This window comes from Marmota flaviventris, chromosome 3 (genome assembly GCF_047511675.1).
Source record: "Marmota flaviventris isolate mMarFla1 chromosome 3, mMarFla1.hap1, whole genome shotgun sequence".
In the NCBI taxonomy this organism is placed as follows: Eukaryota; Metazoa; Chordata; class Mammalia; order Rodentia; family Sciuridae; genus Marmota; species Marmota flaviventris.
In genome coordinates, this window is record NC_092500.1 from 16,817,736 (window position 1) to 16,836,921 (window position 19,186).

Consider the following 19,186-nt stretch of genomic DNA (forward strand, 5'->3'; position numbering starts at 1 on the left):
GGAGAAGGGCACGTGTCTGTTTTCCACTGGGTACCAGCTCTGCACCAGGCCCAATGGACAGAATCTCATTGATCCTTTCATCATCCTACGAGATCGATATCAGGATCCCTATATACAGCAAAGGTGCACCTACCCCTTATATTTCATAGCTCGACGCATACAGGCCTTCTCAGGACGGTGGTGGATACGAGTTGGGGGGTCAGTTTGATCATCATCATTGAGGCAGATCTCTATATACATCACAGGTCTTAGTAACTGGTAGAGGACTCCGCAGCCGTCAGTATTCTTCACTGCACGTTCCTGCCGTGGCTGGAACCAAGGGAAGGATCACGTAGCTGCCTTGCCCAGGAGACCGTCAGTGAGCTCCGCCGGGTTGCACTGGATCTGCCGTCAGAGCCTCGAGGGGGCGGGGTCCTGCCATCTGAGGGTGGGGCCTGTCAGCCAAGGGGGCGGGGCCGTGAGTCGGGGCCGCGAGTCTAGTCCCCGACCAGCGGAGGCCCACGCAGCGAGCAGGGCGGTCTGGGCACCCAGGCTGCAGGCAGCGCCCACGGGGAACCCCTCGCCTGCCTCCCGCGCCGCTGCGCGCTCCTTTCCAGCATGCTGCGGCGGGGCAGCCAGACACTCCGGCGCTTCTCCACGGGCCGGGTGAGTCCGGCCCCCGCGAGCGGCCCACCCTCACCTCGTCCAGCTTTGCAGACCCCAGGGTGGAAGGGCCCGGGCGGTGGGGCTGCGGGTGGGCGGGGATGCTTAGACTTTGCTAAAAGGAAAGGCAGCGTTTTGCTACTGGGAGACTTCGGAGAAAGGTCCGGGAATGGTCCTGGATGAGAATTGTCAAACGAGCTATTGTCTTCGATGGGGAAGCAGCTGCAGATAGTTTTTGAACACGTCAGATCTGGCTGAGATAACAAGGTGGGGACAGTCGCTTGGTTAGGGAAAAAGAAAGATGGATGGAGCAGTATACAAGTGAGACGGTAGTATCATGTCAGTTGGATCTGTTTTAGCCTCCTGAGTGGTGGAAGCGCTCTGGACTGGCATGCGGGGGCCCTTTCGGAAAATACCACTTAGAAGCGATGGCTGCAGGCGACAAGATTTCAAGGATTTCCAGGCGCTGCAGAGGCAGCCACGCTGGAACATATTAAATTGTAGCTCAAGAAATGAGCCCTGGCCCAGCCCCAAGGCTTGAAATTGCATCAGCTTGGACACGTTGCATGTGGCACTGCCCTCAGCACTTCGGGGGGCCTCAAGAGAGATGCCTTTCCGAGTTTAGGCAGACTCCAGGCTGTTCAGGGAAGAAAAAGAACTCGATCCCGGGCATATTCTCTCTTTTACAAGAAATCCACGCGCGCTGTGTTATGAAAGATGCGGGGTTTTCATTGTTCTCTCTGCCAAAGCCATATGTACATATGTATATACACAGATGTAAAAAAGTTGGAGGGAGAGAGTGATGAGTAGCACTAACAACTGTCCCAAATTCGCATAAATTGTAAAACTTCTGTCCTCCTCCCATAAGCCTGAATAGTGGCAATTCATTTTACTCCTTATGATCAGTTCTAGTTACTTTGGGGAATATTCGCGTGTTATAAAATGCAAAGGAAAAGACCTGCTCTAGGACTTTAGCAGGGCTTTTGCTTACTCTACTAAGCAATGCTTTGGACAACTCCTTAGCTGCTTCCTCCACGTGGCACCTGGGGACTTAGGCTGGATGGCAGAGAGCAAGGGGCTTGTGCCAACACAGTTTCATTGGCCTTTTCTGTCAACACTTTTCCACGAACTGTCTTTTTTTGGAAAGTAGGAGGGAGTCTTGAAGAATGAAAATGTTTCCACAGTGGAGTCTGTATAAGATCTCAGTTATACAGGGTGAACATCTCAGGTGGCAAATGATACAAGCAAGAAGCTGGATGTGAGAAGCACTGGCTTCCCAGGGTTTGACTCTTCTCAGGAGTACTCCAGAAAAAGCAGTGACAGATATGGCTGGGAAGAAGATAGGTTTCTCAATGGCCAAAAGGAGGACATCTAATAAGAAAAAAAAAAAAATTGGAGTTATTTTACTCTGTTGACAATGATTTGGGTGTGTTCTATAAGAACTAAAGTCACACATATACCTGGCTATGAATGTAAGAGCGTACAGACACTTTAGAAAACTGTTCCAGGGTTTCTTACATAGCAATCACACTCCTATGGGTTTCCCCAAGAGAAAAGAAACTTTACATTCACCCAAAACCTATCACAAATGTTTATAGGGGCTTTATTCATAATCACCCCAAACTAGAAAGAACTTAAGTGTCCTCAACTAGTGACAAGTTAAACTTGGTATATACCTGCATAAAATGGGATTTCACTCAGTGGGTTAGGTTAAGGGGGGGATGCATTACTGTTATAATGTGAATGAAACTCAAGTATGTATATGAAGTCTAAGAAACTACACTCAAATGATTTCATTTATCTGACATTTTGGAAAGGGTAAAACTATAGAGACAGAAAAAGGATCAGTGGTAATCAGGAGCTGAGAATAGGAGGGAGTGACTATCAGTGGGCATGAGGAACTCCTGGGAGGGGCTGGAACTCTTCTAGATCTTAATGTTTCAGTATCCGTGTCTTCAACTTGTTTTCGCATTGCCTGACCTGCTTTGATGTCTTGTCTGTTCTTAGAACGTCGAAATCCAACTTCAAACCATATTTAATTATCTGCTATGAGCAGTTTGTCTAAATCCTGAGGCTATGATATTAATAGAACTGGTATTGCACTTTAATATTTCCAGGCAGTCTTCTAAATGTTTTACATAGATACTCCTTTAATCACATCTCACTGAAGTATTGATGATCATTACACCCATTTTGTATATCAGGAAACTGAGACCCAGAAGCTAACTAACTTTTTGAGTCTCACAGCCAAAAAAGGATAAAATAATAAACAGGAAATAATCCCTGCTCTCAAAGAATTCATAAGTGTTTTTCAGCATTGGATAATATTACGTAATACACTAAATAAGCCAATATACCAACTAGGGAAAGGTAAATGGACAATAAAATACTAAAAGACACTCAACCAAACTAGTAATCATGGAAATACAAGCAAGATATCATTTTTCACTCATCAACTTGGCAAAAAGAGTGTGACAATTTTCTATGTTAACAAGTGAGAAAATAGTTCCTCAAAAACTCTAGAAGCAAATTTGATATTCTCCATTAATATTTAAGTGTAAAAATGATTCTGATATTTGAGAAAAAATGCTACCACATGGGCTCAGGAAGGATGTACAGTATATTCTATGCTGTGACATTTGTAACAATGACATATTAAATGCTAAAATGTCCCTGTAAAGAAACAAACGAATAAATTCAGACATAGCTACGCTATGGAATATTGTACAGCAATTTTAAAGAATGAGCATATGTACTGATGGAAAGCTCATTATTTCATTTATATTATTTTTAAAAAACAAAATAATACTTGGCATGTACATTTCCATGTATATAAAAGCTAGAGGTCTATAGAATGCTCACCAAAGTGTAGAGTAGTAATTTTTTTCTCTGAGTTGGGAGTCATGATCAAAAGGGACCCAGTCTGTGATCTTTCCTCTTCTTTTTTAAAAAGGAGATTATGTGTATATGTTATACGTATACTTAAAATTAATTTTTAAAATTGCTATGTCATTAAAATATTATAGATAAATGTTATGCACTGCAGTCCTGCCTCTCTGGTGGGGACTGGAGTCTGTCTCTGGACTCCAGCCCTTTGGACTTCTCCAGTTTCCTCAGTCTTTAAAATGTTCCCTGGTCACCAGCCTCATCCAGGAGTTCTCTCTAGTCCCCAGGTGCTCAGCAGACCCCTTCTTGCCTCACCTGTTAATAATCCCTTGTATTAATGTCCTTCTATCAGAAAATCTTTTATTCTCCTCTGATAAAAAAGATATTGGGGGCTCAGGCGTAGCTCAGCGGAACAGTGCTTGCCTAATATGCACAGAGCGCAGATGTCATCCCCAGTACTGCAAAAAAAGGAGGAAAAAAGTTGGCCAGCTATCCAAGGAAGTTGTCAACAATACCTTCTTTCCCTAATGATGCAATAGGGAAATAAAGTTGTATAAGTTTGTCATTTATGGTGGCATCCTGAGCCTGGGTTGAATCTTGCACAGATTTATTTCCATGAGAAGTGTAATTTGTTGCTTCTGACTATTAGGATGAGAGTTTGTTACACTAGGTAGCATCCTGTGAATACCGAAGGCCAGTTATTGAACTTTTTTTTTTTTCACTTCCTCTACTTAATTCCCAAACATAAGAGGTGTGCCTGCCCCAAGCCGGTTCACACCTCCACAGGGATGTCTGAGGGGTCTAGTAATATGGAAGTGCAACGCTGTCCTCATTCAGTGACTCCTGTGGTCTTCACAGTAAGATCCAAATTAGTTGACATAGATGAAGCCCTCCATGATGCCTTTCTGTAGCTTATCATCTGTAGCCACTCCCTGACTCCCAGGACTGGTCACGCTGTACCCTCTCATTCCCTCTGTGCCTGAAACTTCCCAAGGATGTCCTGTTAAGTCCTGTTATCCACCCCGCCCTCTTTTTTTTTTTTTTATTTTTTGGTATCAGGAATTGAACCCAGGGGTGCTTAACCACTGAGCCATGTCCCCGGCTCCATTTTTAATTTTTTTTTTTTTTTCATTTTTAAGAGAGTCTCTCTAAGTTGCTTAGGGCCTCACTAAGTTGCTGAAGCTGGCTTTGAACTTGTGATCCTCCTGTCCCCACCTCCCGAGATCCCCTCTCTTTTCTTGGCCACCTCCAAGATGAATCTTCTGAGGTTCTGCTAAGGAATGCCCTTCTTGGGAAGTCCTTTCCCTCCCAACCCACACTGGTCTCCCACCCTAGTCCTCCTGTGTTACCAGTACATCTTTACTTGGGCATCTTCCCTGCTAATTGAAGAATCCCTGAGGACAGAGACCATTTTTTCCTTGTGTACTTAGCATAGGGGTCCCCAAAAGAAATACCCAGAGAGGCCAAGCAGGTAAGACAAATGAGGCTGGGTGAAGGGAAAGACCAGGTCGAAGATCAAGGAGGCCACCATTGCTCATCTCTACCATGGGAATGTGAACCAGGATTAATAAACCTGAGTTTTCAAGAACTCCAACCTGCTGATATGAAACCTCCGAAAAACCCTAGAGCTCTTTTAAAAAATGCTTTGAGGGCCAACGAGAATACTCCTCCTTCTACCCACCCCAGGCCATTGATGTGCAGTCTCTACCATGCCCCAAGCCCAGAGCATGGCAAATCCTCCAAACATGCTAGTTGGACTAATCTTACATAGTCAGGCCCAGTATGGGGCCTGTACACCAAATGCTCCACTAAGTGTTAGGTATCTTATTGTCTCAGAAAAATACACTTTGCTGTATTCTTTCGTGTAAACGTCTTTCGTGTAAAAACTGCCAATTCTCACAATTCCTAATGTGTATACATTTGGCCTTATTTGACACTCTGCTTAAGTGGTTCTGGCACGGACACATCTTCACAAAAGGGCTTCTGATCAGGGCAGACTCTTAGCACTGCACATTTGAGTTTTATATGAAAGACTAGGTACTGTCAGGTATTTTAATCTTTGGAGCATGGCCAGAGCCCACATTCCCCTGATTTCTAAGATATTCCATCAGAGAGCAGATTGTCTGGGAAGGCAATATTTGGGAGTTTCAAAAGCAAAACCTACGTTCCTTGCAAAAGGTTCCTATTGCAGATGTCATCTCTAGAAAACCCCAAGACACTAGGACTTGTCACCCAGATTTGGAAATGCTGTGTCATTTTGTGCCCCTTCCTCATTCTCACCAAAAAGTTGAACAACGGTGCTGTGTCCCACGTCAGGGCCACCACAGTGTTCTCTTAGAAGGGCTATGAACTGTTTCCGACCACTGACCAGTCAAACTGTTGCCATATTTTCCTTTTGCAAAATAAAAAGGGGTGGGAGGGCAAGTTGGACATGGTGGGATGTGTATGTAGTCCAGCTACTCAGGAGGCTGAGGCAGGAGGATCACTTGAGGTCAGGAGCAGGAGGCCAGCCTGGACAACATAGAGAGGACCTGTCTCTTGAAAAAAATGGGTGGACTTTCAACACAGGAGAGCCCCAGAAGCACATCCACTGAAGCAAGATGGGTCTGAGTTTCAATGTTGTCTTATTCCTGATCAGCTCTGTTCTTAGACAGTTTACGAAACTTCTCTGGGTCCTATGCGTTTTCATTTGTAAAAAAGGATCACTCTGGGCATTAAAGACCTGTAATAAGCAGTTGATTATTTTTGTGGTGGTGGTGCTGTGTGCTGAGTACACACTAGGCAAGCACTCTACTACTGAGCTACACCCCCAGCCCAATAAAAAGTTTTTGACTTAGTGAAAACAGTTCAATATAGTACCTGGCTCATAGAACGTTCCCAATGGAATATTCATCCTTCTTTCTTTCTTTTTTTTTTTTAAACTGGTCTGTCCTACACACATTTATTCATTTTTAATTGGAGCTTTCCATACATAAAGGTGGAATTCACTGTGGTATATTTATACAACACATAGTGTAATTTTGTCAGATTCATCCGACATTTCTTCCCCTCTCCCATCCCTCTTTCTTCCCCCTCAGTTTCCTATTCCACTAAATTTCCCTCTATCTTTATTTATTTTATTTTACTGGTTCTTTTTAATTACACATGACAGTAGAATCCATTTGGATAAAATTATATAAGCATGGGATATATCTTACTCTAATTAGGACCCCATTCTTGTGGGTGGGCACAATGATAGGGTTCCCTTAGGTATTTCACATGTAGACATAGGAAAATTATCTTAGATTTATTCTACTGTCTTTCCTATTCCTCTCCCCTCCCTTCCTTTCCTTCCCCTTTATCTAATCTACTGAATTTCTCTTCTTCTCCTTCCCCCCTTTATTGTGGTTTAGCTTCCACATATCAGTGAAAACATTTGACCTTTGGCCTTTGGGGAATGGCTTATTTCCCTTAGCTTGGTAATCTCCAGATCCACCCATTTACTGAAAAGTGTCATAAAGTCTCATCATTCTTCTTTACCTAAGTATCATTTGTGGCATTATGACAAAAGCAATGGTTAACATTTATTGAGTCTTTCCTTGTGCCACACAATGCACTAATGCCATACAGATTTTATCCCGTGGAATTCTCAGAACAACCTGAAGAGATAGGTACTATTATTATTCTGATTTTAACTGATGAGGAAAACTGGGACCCCACTCAAGATTGCACAGCTGGAGTTAGGGGAAAACTAACCCACGCTGGGATAATAACTAGAGTTAAGACTCTCAGACCTGCCACTTGGTAGCTATTTGACTCCTGGCTGTCTTTTTTTTTTTTTTCCAAGTTGTATATGGGCTCAATGCCTTTATTTTATTTATTTATTTTTGTGCTTGGATTGAACCTAGTGCCTCACACTTGCAAGGCAAGTGCTCTACCACTGTGCTACAACTCCAGCCCTCTGGCTATGTGTTAACACCTCTGTGCTTTAATTTCTTCATCTGTAAAAATGAGTCAAGGTTGCCATCTCCCACAGTCCTTGGGCAATCAAATGCAGTGATATGTGTTAAATACCTGGCACATACTAGGGTCTTATTAGAGAGCTTACTATCATTTCCTCTGCTTCTTCCTCCTCCAAATTCTCCAGGGGTGGAATCTGTTGTTTGGTAAACACTCTCTATGGAGAGTCCCAGACTTTAGTGTCCCCATGGTCACCGGAGAGTTCATTAAAATGCAGCTTCCCTGGCCTTTGTATCTGGGGTGGGGGCCTAGAGTTCACATTTTAAACATATCTTTCCCATTGATTGTACCTAGTCAAAGCTCAGATCACACTTCGAGAAATTAGACTGAAAAACGTCCCTATCCAGTCTTTAGAATCCTGCAAGTTTCTTATAAACATAATTGACAGTCATAAAATCTGAAAATTTTCCCATGTTACAAACCCACGTTGGGGCCGAGCAAAAAAAATAGTGGTAGAATTTATGCTGCATGTTTAAGGTCCTGGGTTCCCTCCCCAGCAGCCCCCATCCTCCCCAAAGCTTCAGCTTTGACATTAAGTTCAGAAAGTGTTTCAATGAGTACAGTATTTTCAAAGACACTGACATGATTTCTTTAAACATTCTTTCTCAGGGAGTATCAAATTTGGAATTGAACTTCAAATAGCCAGGTGACAGCTGAGCAGCACATTACATAGACCTCAGCTCTATTCCTGAGGATAGACAGGAAACACAGGAACACACAGGAATTCTTGTGTTTCCTGTCTTCTTGATTCCTGTGTGTTTTGAAAGTTGTATGTTACATGTCTTTACATATCTGGCAATGGCAATGGTATAAAGTATAGCCAAAAATTTTGTAAGATGGCCAACATGTAGGTCCTATTTCAAGTAGCAGCATTAATTATAGGATATGAAAGTAGGATATTTATAGAACATTTTGATTTGGGAGGGGATACTGGGGATTGAACCCAGAGGCACTTTCCCACTGAGCACTTTCCCAGTTCTTTTTATTTTTTTTTTAATTTGAGACAGGGTCTTGCTGAGTTGCTAAGGCTGGCCTCAAACTTGTCATCCTCCTGCCTCGGCCTCCTAAGTTGCTGAGATTACAGGCATGCACCACTATGAAGCCCATTTTAATTTTTTGAGAAGAGGAAATTCAATGCTCAGCTATGCATTATATGTAGGTGTATTTGCTGTTGCTACACAGTTAATCTGTTTGTTTGCGAGTATTTGTTAGACCCTAAAGCTTAATTCAACTTACTTGGGATATAAACTTTGGTTGACCCTGGAAAAGGACTTTTTTTAAAACTAAAACCATAATTGTTTAATTATCAGTTCAATTACAAAGAAGATGTGTCAGGCTTCATTTTAAGTTCACAACTAAAAAGAGTTGTTATCCACACCCTTTAAAAAGTGGGAAATAAGGGACAATTAAGTTTCTTCATAATTGGATTGTCACAGTGAAGCATTACCCATTTTGGATGACTTTCCAGATCATTAAAGAATCCCATTTAGATTGAAAGGGAAAAAATACATTCAAAAAATAATCCAAGTAGTGCAGGATCCTATTTTAAAATGGAAGAAGATAAGGTGGAGAACTGGGGAGCTTGGCCCTGTGCCAAAAGGGAAGCGCTCAGAAGGTCATGGTGCTCTGATCACCATCTCCACGCCCAGGACCCTGCACCCAGCCTCCCTCACCTGAAGGTGCTCATTGGGGCCACAGAATGGTATAAAATGAGGAATAATGAAACAGCATAGTCCTCATGTCAATGTGTGACCTTAAGCATAGCAGAAAGCCTCCACTTTGGGAGACGTCTCAGAAGGTGTAATTGCTCAGAGAGATTCCTCCAAAGTCCACCCTCCAGCGTCACTCTTATCTATGTGGTGTACATACTTCCTGATAACCACTGCATTTGTGCGTATCAGTTTTGTCACAAAGAGCATGGAAGAGATGGGTAGTAATAGTTCATTGTAATGGTTTTATTCTTTTAAGAGATTTTTCTCATTTTTATTTTATTTATTTTATGTGGTGCTGAGGCTCAAACCCAGGGCCTCACATATACTAGGTGAGCACTCTACCACTGAGCCACAACCCCAGCCCCTAATGATTTTATTTTTAAGTGCATATGTGTGACCATGGGATGCACCTGACATTTCTTTCTTTCTTTCTTTTCTTTTTCTTTTTCTTTTTTTCTTTTTTTTGGCACCAGGAATTGAACCCAGGGGTGCTTTACCACTAAGCCACATCCCCAGCCTTTTTTTTTGTTTTAATTTTTTAAAAATGTGGATGGACCTTTCTTTCTTTCTTGGTGCTGGGGATTGAACCCAGGGCCTTGTGAATGTGAGACAAGCACTTTACCAACTGAGCTATATCCCCAGCCTTTATTCATTTATTTATATGTGGTGGTGAGAATCTAACCCAGTGCTTCATACATGCTAGGCAAGTACTGTACCACTGTACCACTGAGCCACAACCCCAGCCACCCCCAGCCCCCTTTTTTAATATTTTATTTAGAATTGCTTAGGGTCTTGCTAAGTTGCTGAGGCTGGCTTTGAACTCAGGATCCTCCTGACTCGGCCTCCCCTACCACTGGGATTACAGGCATGTGCCACCTCACTTGGCCTGCACTTGACATTTCTAAGCCTCAGTTTCTTCATTCATGAAATGGTACAAAATGAGGAATAATGAAACAGCATCGATGTAAAGATTAAATGAAACGATATGGAGGCCTCTGTCCCTTTTCTGAAAACTTTGGGGCCAACTGTGATTAGAGTTCAGGATTATTCATACTTGGAAAGTTACTATAATATATAGATCATACCTTACAGAAAATTCCCAGCAGGCTCTAGGCTGTTACCTGCAACATCAGTTTTTTTCTTGGGGCAAACATATGACTATTCCTATAGTCTTTATAAATGTTATTAATGACTATAAATGGTGTATGTCAATCCAGGTCTGATTTGAAGTCAAATGAGTTTGTGCCAAACTTAGAAGAAACCTGTAAGGACTATAAAGAGAATTGCATTAGATCAAACCAGGTTGTAAGGCCAAATGAGTTTGGGGCACTTACCAAGAAAAAATATAGAACACATTTTATAACATCACAGTTTGTGGATATTTTATTGTATCTCTCAACTTCCCAAATGCATTGAATTCTAGACTATTTGAAAAAATATAGAACACAGTCTGAAATAGAACAATAGCTTTAAAAAGTTAGAAATCTTTGACTTAAACATTAGGAAATCTGTGCCACACAGTGCAATAGGTTTATTGCATATTACATCCTTTACTTCAATCAAGGGCTATGCTTTTGACCCCTATGTTCTACTAGATATTGGCCTTTTTGAGAGGTCAGAGGTGAGTCCAGTTCTTATTCCTACATTTTAGGGACACCTTTCCCAGAGTTAAATTCCTTTTAACTATGACAAACTTATTTGTTTACACCTGGTTCATTTCACTAAGAAGCTGAGGTTGCTTATAAGAATACATGCAATCCCAGTGATTAAACTGAATAATCATGGGAATTGGAACAAGAGAAAATGGGTGATACTTAGGTGTGGAAGTATTTTTACTCTCATGTTCATGTATGGTAGTCTGGGTTCAGTGTTATACATCAATAAAAATTTTACTTTATAGACCTTGGAGCCTTTCACAGTTCCCAGGTCATCTTGCAAGACTGCAGATATCCAATATCCCCTATCCACGCTGACATCTGCCATCACCGAATTTGCTTCACAGGTTTTTTTCAAAAACAAGCTGAAGTTGGCACTTATTGGCCAGAGCCTTTTTGGACAGGAAGTCTACAGTCACCTCCGCAAAGAGGGCCACCGAGTAGTGGGGGTGTTCACAGTTCCAGACAAGGATGGCAAAGCTGATCCACTGGGTGAGTGCTCTTGGGGTGCATGGATCAAGAACTCTCCAATCCGGGCTGGTGATCAGAGCTGGTACAGCAGCTCTGCATTGCTCACAATGTCCATGCCCTCTACTTGCTATTTAGCCATGACCTTGGCAGGGCTTCCATCTCATGGGCCAAGGTAGCTGCCTCAGCCCCAAGTAAGTTTGCATTCCAGCAAGCAAGAAGGGCAAGAGGGGAAGTTGAGGTTAAACATTTATTATGGGCATAATCCAGAGGTTGCATTTGAATTTATTTGCAGAGGAGACAGAGAAACAGAGATTTTATTGGGGGGGGGTGTATATATGTTCAAGTCAGCTAAGGGAATCCATTGCTAAAGGATGAATGGGGGACTAGTACTCTCTGTCGTGTACATGGGTTTCAGAATGGCAAGCATGTGACTTTCAGACCTCATTTTAGAAGGGGTCCTGGGAAATGAACTCTCCTTGGTGACTGGACCCAGGGTGACCAGCCCATTTTCTGTTGGCCATGACCGTTTGAACTCAGCACATAACTCAGAAGAAGGAAAAATAGCAATCTGGTTTTTATAGGGTACCCTGGGAGATGGTACAGCATGTGTTCAATCAGCATATGTTCTAGAGTCAGGGGATTAATGCAAACTCTGCCACTTACTGTGTGACCTCAGGCAAGTTGCTTACTCTTCTTTCAGTTCAATGGTACAAACCTCAGGTGGCTGCTGTGGGGGTTAAAAGAGATAATGTACATCAAGTGCTCAGCAGTACATCAGGATCCTAATAAGCAATCAATAATGACAGTAGCTAATCATTCTTGCCATATTAGTTGATTGGGGAAGCCCAAAACAGATCTGGGGCAGCCAGAAACCAAAATAGGAGATGGGCACCTTGGTGCCTCAATCCGGTCTCTGTAGTACATTATTTACAATGAACATTCACAATGAAGATCTCTCTCCTCTACCCCATTTCTCTTTCTCATATAATCTTCCACATTTTTCTTCAATTATCACACTTCAAACCACCATCTATCCATTTCCCTGTCATCTGACATGTGAATTATGTTTCTTGAACATTTTATGAACGTCACAATTTGTGGATATTTCATTGTATCTCTCAACTCCCCAAATGCATTGAGGAAGGCTTCACCTTAGTGGCCAGAGTCCTTCAGGACCTCCTTAGGTTTTAGAACTTGAGTTTTGTGCTAGAGTCATCATCTTCCCCCATCAATCTACCCTAGTCAATTTATTTAAATGATTGGATAGGGAAAAAGGGAAAAAACACACAAAAATGCAGACAAAAAGATTTAGTGAAGGTTTCTGGAAAGATCTAGAACAGATATACACACATATGTATATACACACTTACATATACTCTATTATAGAATATGTAATAGTATACATAAAATATTTATTTTATCTGTTTATAAATATTATCAACTGTGGATTATAAAAATATATAGTTGTGTATTAATATACCATAATATATTAACACATTAATATATTAGTAGATAGTATATTATATAATATGTCAAAGTATTTATTAATAGATAATAGTATTACTATAAAATATTTATATGTGACATTTAGGTGAATATACATACTTAAATCAATATGTACACTTAAGATATACGATACTTGGTAAAAATGACATTTTATTGTGAAAAAAATAGGCTTGCCTTGTCTGTCCTTTGGAGGGCAAATTCATTTTCACAGGGAGTTAGGATGAGTCATTGTCTGGGAAGGGACAATGCTTGGATGGAGACTTTGATCTGTTCGGTCTTGGCTAGATCCTTACAAATGCTGAGTGTGTCCCCTCCATTTTTAGCCCCCCTCCTTTTCGCAATGGGCAAAGGTGCGACATATGCAGCCAAGGAGAGAAATGAAGGATGTCCACGTGCTTCTACTCTTTTCAATGCTTTATTCACTCAAATCACTCCATACAATTTCACTTGATTGGTTATTAATCAAGAAATTGACAATCCTTAATGCTGGGCACTGCAATAGACATAATCAATTAAAGCAAAGAATTCTAAGTTAACTCTAAGCACTGCAAACACATTAATCATGACAGACCTATTACAGACATCCCCTCTGCATGCTAAGCTCAAGTGCCAGATCTAAAGTCTTAAGGCTTAGGTCTTAAGTCCAGCAGATGCGCAGTCACTCAGACCGCAGCAATCACATCAGCAACCGGTAGAGCCTTCTCCTGGTGTGGAGTTGACGGCTGGCTGAGGAGATGGTCATGAGGAGATGTCGCCGATCTCACTAGGGTCGAGAGGCTGCTGTAGAATTTGAGAGCAGCCAGGACGATGCAGAGGATCAGACAGGTGATGAGAAGAGTTGGGATGTCAGTCCAGGTCCTCATCAGGCTCTCCAGCAAGTGGGCATCAGTGTCCGCTGGCTGAATGTCTGTCCTTTTGCTCTATCATTTATACTAAATTTTGGAGGTTCTGCTCACCCTTTGGGTCCCTATCAGCTGTCACCAGGTTTCTTAGAGATGTTTTGCATTTCAGAGCCAAGCCATTTGGTTTGGTGGCTTCCACCCTGATTTTCCACTCTGATCCTTATCAGGGTTAAAGCAATGATGTGTTTATACTAAGTGACTTCACTCTGACTCTTGTCAGGGTTGTGGAAAGTGACTTGTTTATACCAAGAGGTTTGCTTACGATGTGTTTACCAGGCTATGCCTGATGATGTATTGGAGGGCTCTATAGACTTGTGCCTGGGGGGGATGCAGGTTTTTAAAATGGAGTTGCTTAGGCTAAGGCCTAAGGCCATCCCTACACTCCTCCACTCACTTATCCATTTGGTGAACCTGGGAGAAGGAACTAGACTAGTGCAGCTCACCAGCTGTAACCCTGCATCTATTGGTGTCTACCTGCTCAGCAGGGAGAATATGTTGGGCTCTACAGTTTGTTCTGTATGGGGAGGGGGAGACCCAGGTTTTCCAATGTTCCAAAATTGGAGCAGGTTTAATTTGGGAGTGACATACTGGCACGTGGCTCCAAATCTAACACTATTACATTTGTTCTGGAGTCAGGGGATTAATGCAGACTCTTCTACTTACTGTGTATGACTTCTGGTCTAAAAAGAAAAAACTTCCATTAAAATTTCAAAATATTATCTGGTCACAAGCTCTTTTTTTGAACTATGTTTTTTATTATATTATAAAATATATTATTTTGTTTATTATGTGATGCTGAGGATCAAACCCAGTGCCTCACAAGTTCTAGGCAAATGCTCTGCCACTGAGCCACAACCCCTAGTCACGAGCTTTTGGGTTCAAACATATTATGCCTTCAACAGACAAATGTCACTCTATAAAAACAAACGATGCAATGATAGATGTCAAATTCTGATCACTGTTGTTCACCATGGTTTATTTGTACATGTTTCATGAAATGTAAAATTGCAATGTATGAGTTGAGAGCAATATAAAAGTTGGCTAACTTTTTAAAAATGAAAATATTTTCTTTTTCATGCTCAGCTTTGGCTGCAGAGAAAGATGGGACCCCTGTGTTCAAGTTTCCTAGATGGAGGGTCAAGGGCAAGACCATCAAGGAAGTGGCGGAGGCCTACAGATCTGTGGGTGCCGAGCTGAACGTGCTTCCCTTTTGCACGCAGTTCATCCCCATGGATGTCATTGATCACCCCAAGCATGGTTCCATCATTTACCACCCGTCCATCCTGCCCAGGCACAGAGGAGCTTCTGCTATCAACTGGTGAGGTTTTTAAAAATAACAGACCCTGGGCCTATTTCCATTGCCTATGGTCTGGTGTTTTTTTTTTTTTTTTTTTTTAACCTAGGTGATCAATAAACCAGGTATGCTTGACAATTGTGAGGTCCTGAGCAGTTGCCTCTAGTACATGAACTCCCCTGAGATCTTGACATACTGCATGAACCAGGACAGCATATCCTACAAGAATAGTCAGTAGGAACTATTCCAGTGACTGTAACTAGGCAAACAGAAGTTCTGTGGTCAGATCAGGTTGGTTTATGCTGGACTGTTTTTTGTTTTGTTTTGTTTTTGGTTTTTTGTGATACTGGGAATTGAACCCAGGGCCTCACATATGTTGGCAAGTGCTTTCCCACTGAGCTACATTCCTGGCCCTTATGCTAGAATTCTTTATCAACTGGCTTCCTTGAGTTTTCACTGTGAACTTTAATTGAGCATTATACTCTCTGAGAGGGAATCTGAGTATAATGTTCCACCAAAAAAACTTGACCACAATTTTTTTTTTTTGCATAGAATGTTAAACACATTCCAGAAAATGCTGTATTACTTAAAATTATCTTCTTCATTGTCCATCTTCGCCCATTTGACTTTAAGCTTCTTGAGGGAAGGACTTTGTGTAATGTTTTTATGGCTATTTTAAGAACAGTGCCTGATACACTATAAGTACTCAATAACACAGTTCCACGGTGCTGTGGGTTGATGGGCTTTTCCCACATTTTTTGGCCTTCTTTCCTTTGCCTGCACATCTTCTTGATATCTCTCAGTGTCAAAATTATTGTATAGGTAGAAAATCTACACTTGGTTTAACTGTGATGAAAAAAATTTCATGGTATTTAAAGTTTAATTATGTGAATTGATTTATTTTTTGCTGTTATAAATAATCCTGTCATTGCATTTAAGTTTGCATTTTTAAAATTTCACATTGTTTCCACATGCAGAATCATTGAGTCAAAGCATATAAGTATTTTCAAAACTCTTAATAACATAATACCAATTAATTCCTCAATATTTCTGAAAAGAATGATTTATTGGTGTAAGTCTTGATTGGACAGTAGATCAGGGAAGTAAAAACAATTTAGACTGTAGGCTTTGCTTACTTACTACTCCATTCTCTCTCTGTGTTAATCTGTTCTCTGATGTGTAATTATAGGTGTTTGTCCACATATCCAGCCTATTGTTTATGTTATAAGCTCCTCTAAGACCAAGCAAAGCTTTTCTCTTAGGGTAAATTTTACAGAGCACAAAATACCAATAGTTGTATTAATCAACTGACCTTTACTACAATTTATGTAGACAATCAAGAGTTAATTCTAATCCTAAGTGAAGTTTATACCTCAATTATAGAACACAAATTAATAGTCAGCTCTTCTCTTCACATTGCACGGAGTATTTTTTCCCCCTTCCATTTCTTTTCTAGGACAAGGTCAAGTGCAATGTAGGAATTGGACCTCAGTGTACAAGTGACTTAGTCGTAAAGTAGAAAACTGACACTTGGGAGTCAATGAGTGGTAGTAATGATGGACTCGAAAGCCTTTTGAATTTATTACAAGTCATTACCGTATATTGACAAGAAAGACTACAGATAGGAGGATGCATAAAATGGCAGTACCATCAGTGTCACTTTTTATAAGCTCTGACATCTCCCAGTTCTACTGTTAATTTCTTAAGGTCACTTCATTCACTGTCTGCTTTTCCATTGTAACTACCTTGTCCTTTAATATCATTAAATCTTTAATGTTATAGTCAAGCAACATTTTAAGTTGAAACTCTTCTTTTCACAGGACTCTAATTATGGGAGACAAGAAAGCTGGGTTTTCTGTTTTCTGGGCTGATGATGGTTTAGATACAGGACCCATCCTCCTTCAGAGATCATGTGACGTTGAACCCAATGACACAGTAGATGCACTTTACAATCGATTCCTCTTTCCTGAAGGCATCAAGGCCATGGTCAGTATGTCTGTGCTATCAAGAAGAATTTAGGAAACCTTTAAGCTTTGGAGAACTTTTTTTCTTGTATTAAGAATTTGCCATGTGATTTTCACTAAAAATATGAAATCTAAAAACAAAATTATATTTCATATTTATAGTGGAAATTTGAATTTAATTTTTTTTGTCTATGATGCTGACTTGTTCCTGAGAGCAGTGATTACATGAATGAAACAGCAATTAAACTGCTTCACTATTTTTTGCCAAATACTTGAACTTCCAATCCTGATTATAATGACTAATTGTAAAGAAGCATACAGAATCTTAAAAGTTTTGCTGTATAATTTGGATTTCTGTGTTAGTCAGTTTTCCATTTCTGTGACAAAATACCTGAGATAAACAACTTAAAAGAAGAAAATATTTATTTTCAATCACAGTTTTGGAGGTTTCAATTCATGGTGGTTTGGCAGAACATCATGGTGGGGAGCTTGGAGGAACAAAGCAGTTGCTTCGTGCAGCCAGGAAGCAGAAAGAGGAAGGAATCAGTGTCCCAATATATCCTACAAGGACACACCCTCAATTGTCCATTTCCTCCCACTAAACCCTGCCTCCTAAAATGTCCATCATCTCCCAACAGTGCCATTAGCAGGGGACTGAGCCTCCAACACAGGAGCCTTTGGGGGATATTTAAGATCCAAGGCATAACAACCTCCTTTAAATGTATTTTGAGTTAGTCTGTATAAAGGGGGGGAATTTAGGGTTACCTTATTTATTCAGTTGTTCTCTGGGTAAAAACCCAATGCCTGTATATCATGAAATAAAAATATGAGCTGGCAAAACCATTGAGAGAATGAGCAAATAATTTTCATTTCATTTAATTTTTCCAGAGTTTCATGGTAGAAATAGCAAGATTATATAAAGTAGTAGCCACTGATTTAGGAGGAAGGGGAGCAATGCTTCATTTGTATCACCTAATGATTTAGAGTAGGGCTTTGGCATCAGAAAGACCTGTTTTCAAATTCACATTCTACCACTTGTAGAATGACACTGTTGTGTGACAATAAGCAAGTCACTATAACCTCTTTAGTCTTGATCCCCTCATTTATAAGATGTGGATAACACTGCCTGACTCATAGGATTGATGTGAAAATTAAATAACATTATCTGTGTAAAGTACCTGGCACATAGCAGGTGCTCAGAAGTGGTAATTACGATCAAATAGTATTATGTGTGTTCAGGTGACATTTGCACAAGCCCAGATACTATATCTGAGGTGCCATAAACTTGGCTCTGTTCCCAGATGGCTTCCTCCATGTGTTCTTGGGCAGGTTGTTCAGCAGCTGTGAATCCTTAGAGAGAGAGATCTGAGAACATGGGCATATATAGGTCTCGAGTGAAGGGGCGCGCTCTCGACTCAGGGCAATTATAAAAATGCCAAAGGGAGAATGAAAGACACATTCCAAAGGCAATCAAACTCATGGACAGATTTAACTTTTTAAATTCCAGGTATAGTAGGCTAGAAAGCAAGTTGAATTCATGGATTACATGAATTCATTTATTACATTTGCTAGAATCATCCTGATGAGTACAATAACCCACAATGACTTACTCTATAATTATATTCCTGAAATACATTGAATCACCAAGGAGGGAATTGAAGTTTGTTTAAACAAGGAGTCTTTGTGTGTGTGTGTGTGTGTGTGTGTATGTGTGTGTGTGTGTGTGAAAGTTGGGACTTGAACCCAGGACTTTCCATGTGCTAGCACATGATGGACCACTGGCTATACCTTCAGCTCCAGACAGGAGTAATTTTTTTTTATTAATTTTTTTTAGTTGTCAATGGACCTTTATTTTTATTTATTGAAATGTGGTGCTGAGAATCAAAACCAGTGCCTCACACATGCTAGGCAAGCTCTCTACCACTGAGCCACAACCCAGCCCCGGGAGTCATTTTTGAGTGCAGGCTTGGTAATTGGCAATGGACCCACCTGAATGCAAATCCCACTTCTGACACCTAGAAGCCATCTCTGTGCTGTTAAGCTAGTTATTCAGCTCTGCCTTGAACCACAATTTCCTCATCCATAAAACAGGAATAAGAATATCCATTTTGTGGAATTTGTGTGATGTTTGCAAGGGATATTTTACATGCAATCA

General features: G+C 40.9%; 1 protein-coding gene across 1 annotated transcript in view; it reads left to right on the plus strand.

Moving 5' to 3' along the window:
* The first annotated feature begins 484 nt into the window (after positions 1-484).
* The window catches only part of Aldh1l2 (aldehyde dehydrogenase 1 family member L2), a 51,869-nt gene continuing 33,167 nt past the window's right edge, over positions 485-19,186 (plus strand). Inside the window, exons 1-4 of the mRNA XM_027943321.2 lie at positions 485-645; positions 11,242-11,386; positions 14,857-15,091; positions 16,888-17,053. Of these exons, the coding sequence (XP_027799122.2) occupies positions 598-645; positions 11,242-11,386; positions 14,857-15,091; positions 16,888-17,053 (594 nt within the window). The 5' untranslated portion in view covers positions 485-597. The remainder of the gene's footprint in view (positions 646-11,241; positions 11,387-14,856; positions 15,092-16,887; positions 17,054-19,186) is intronic.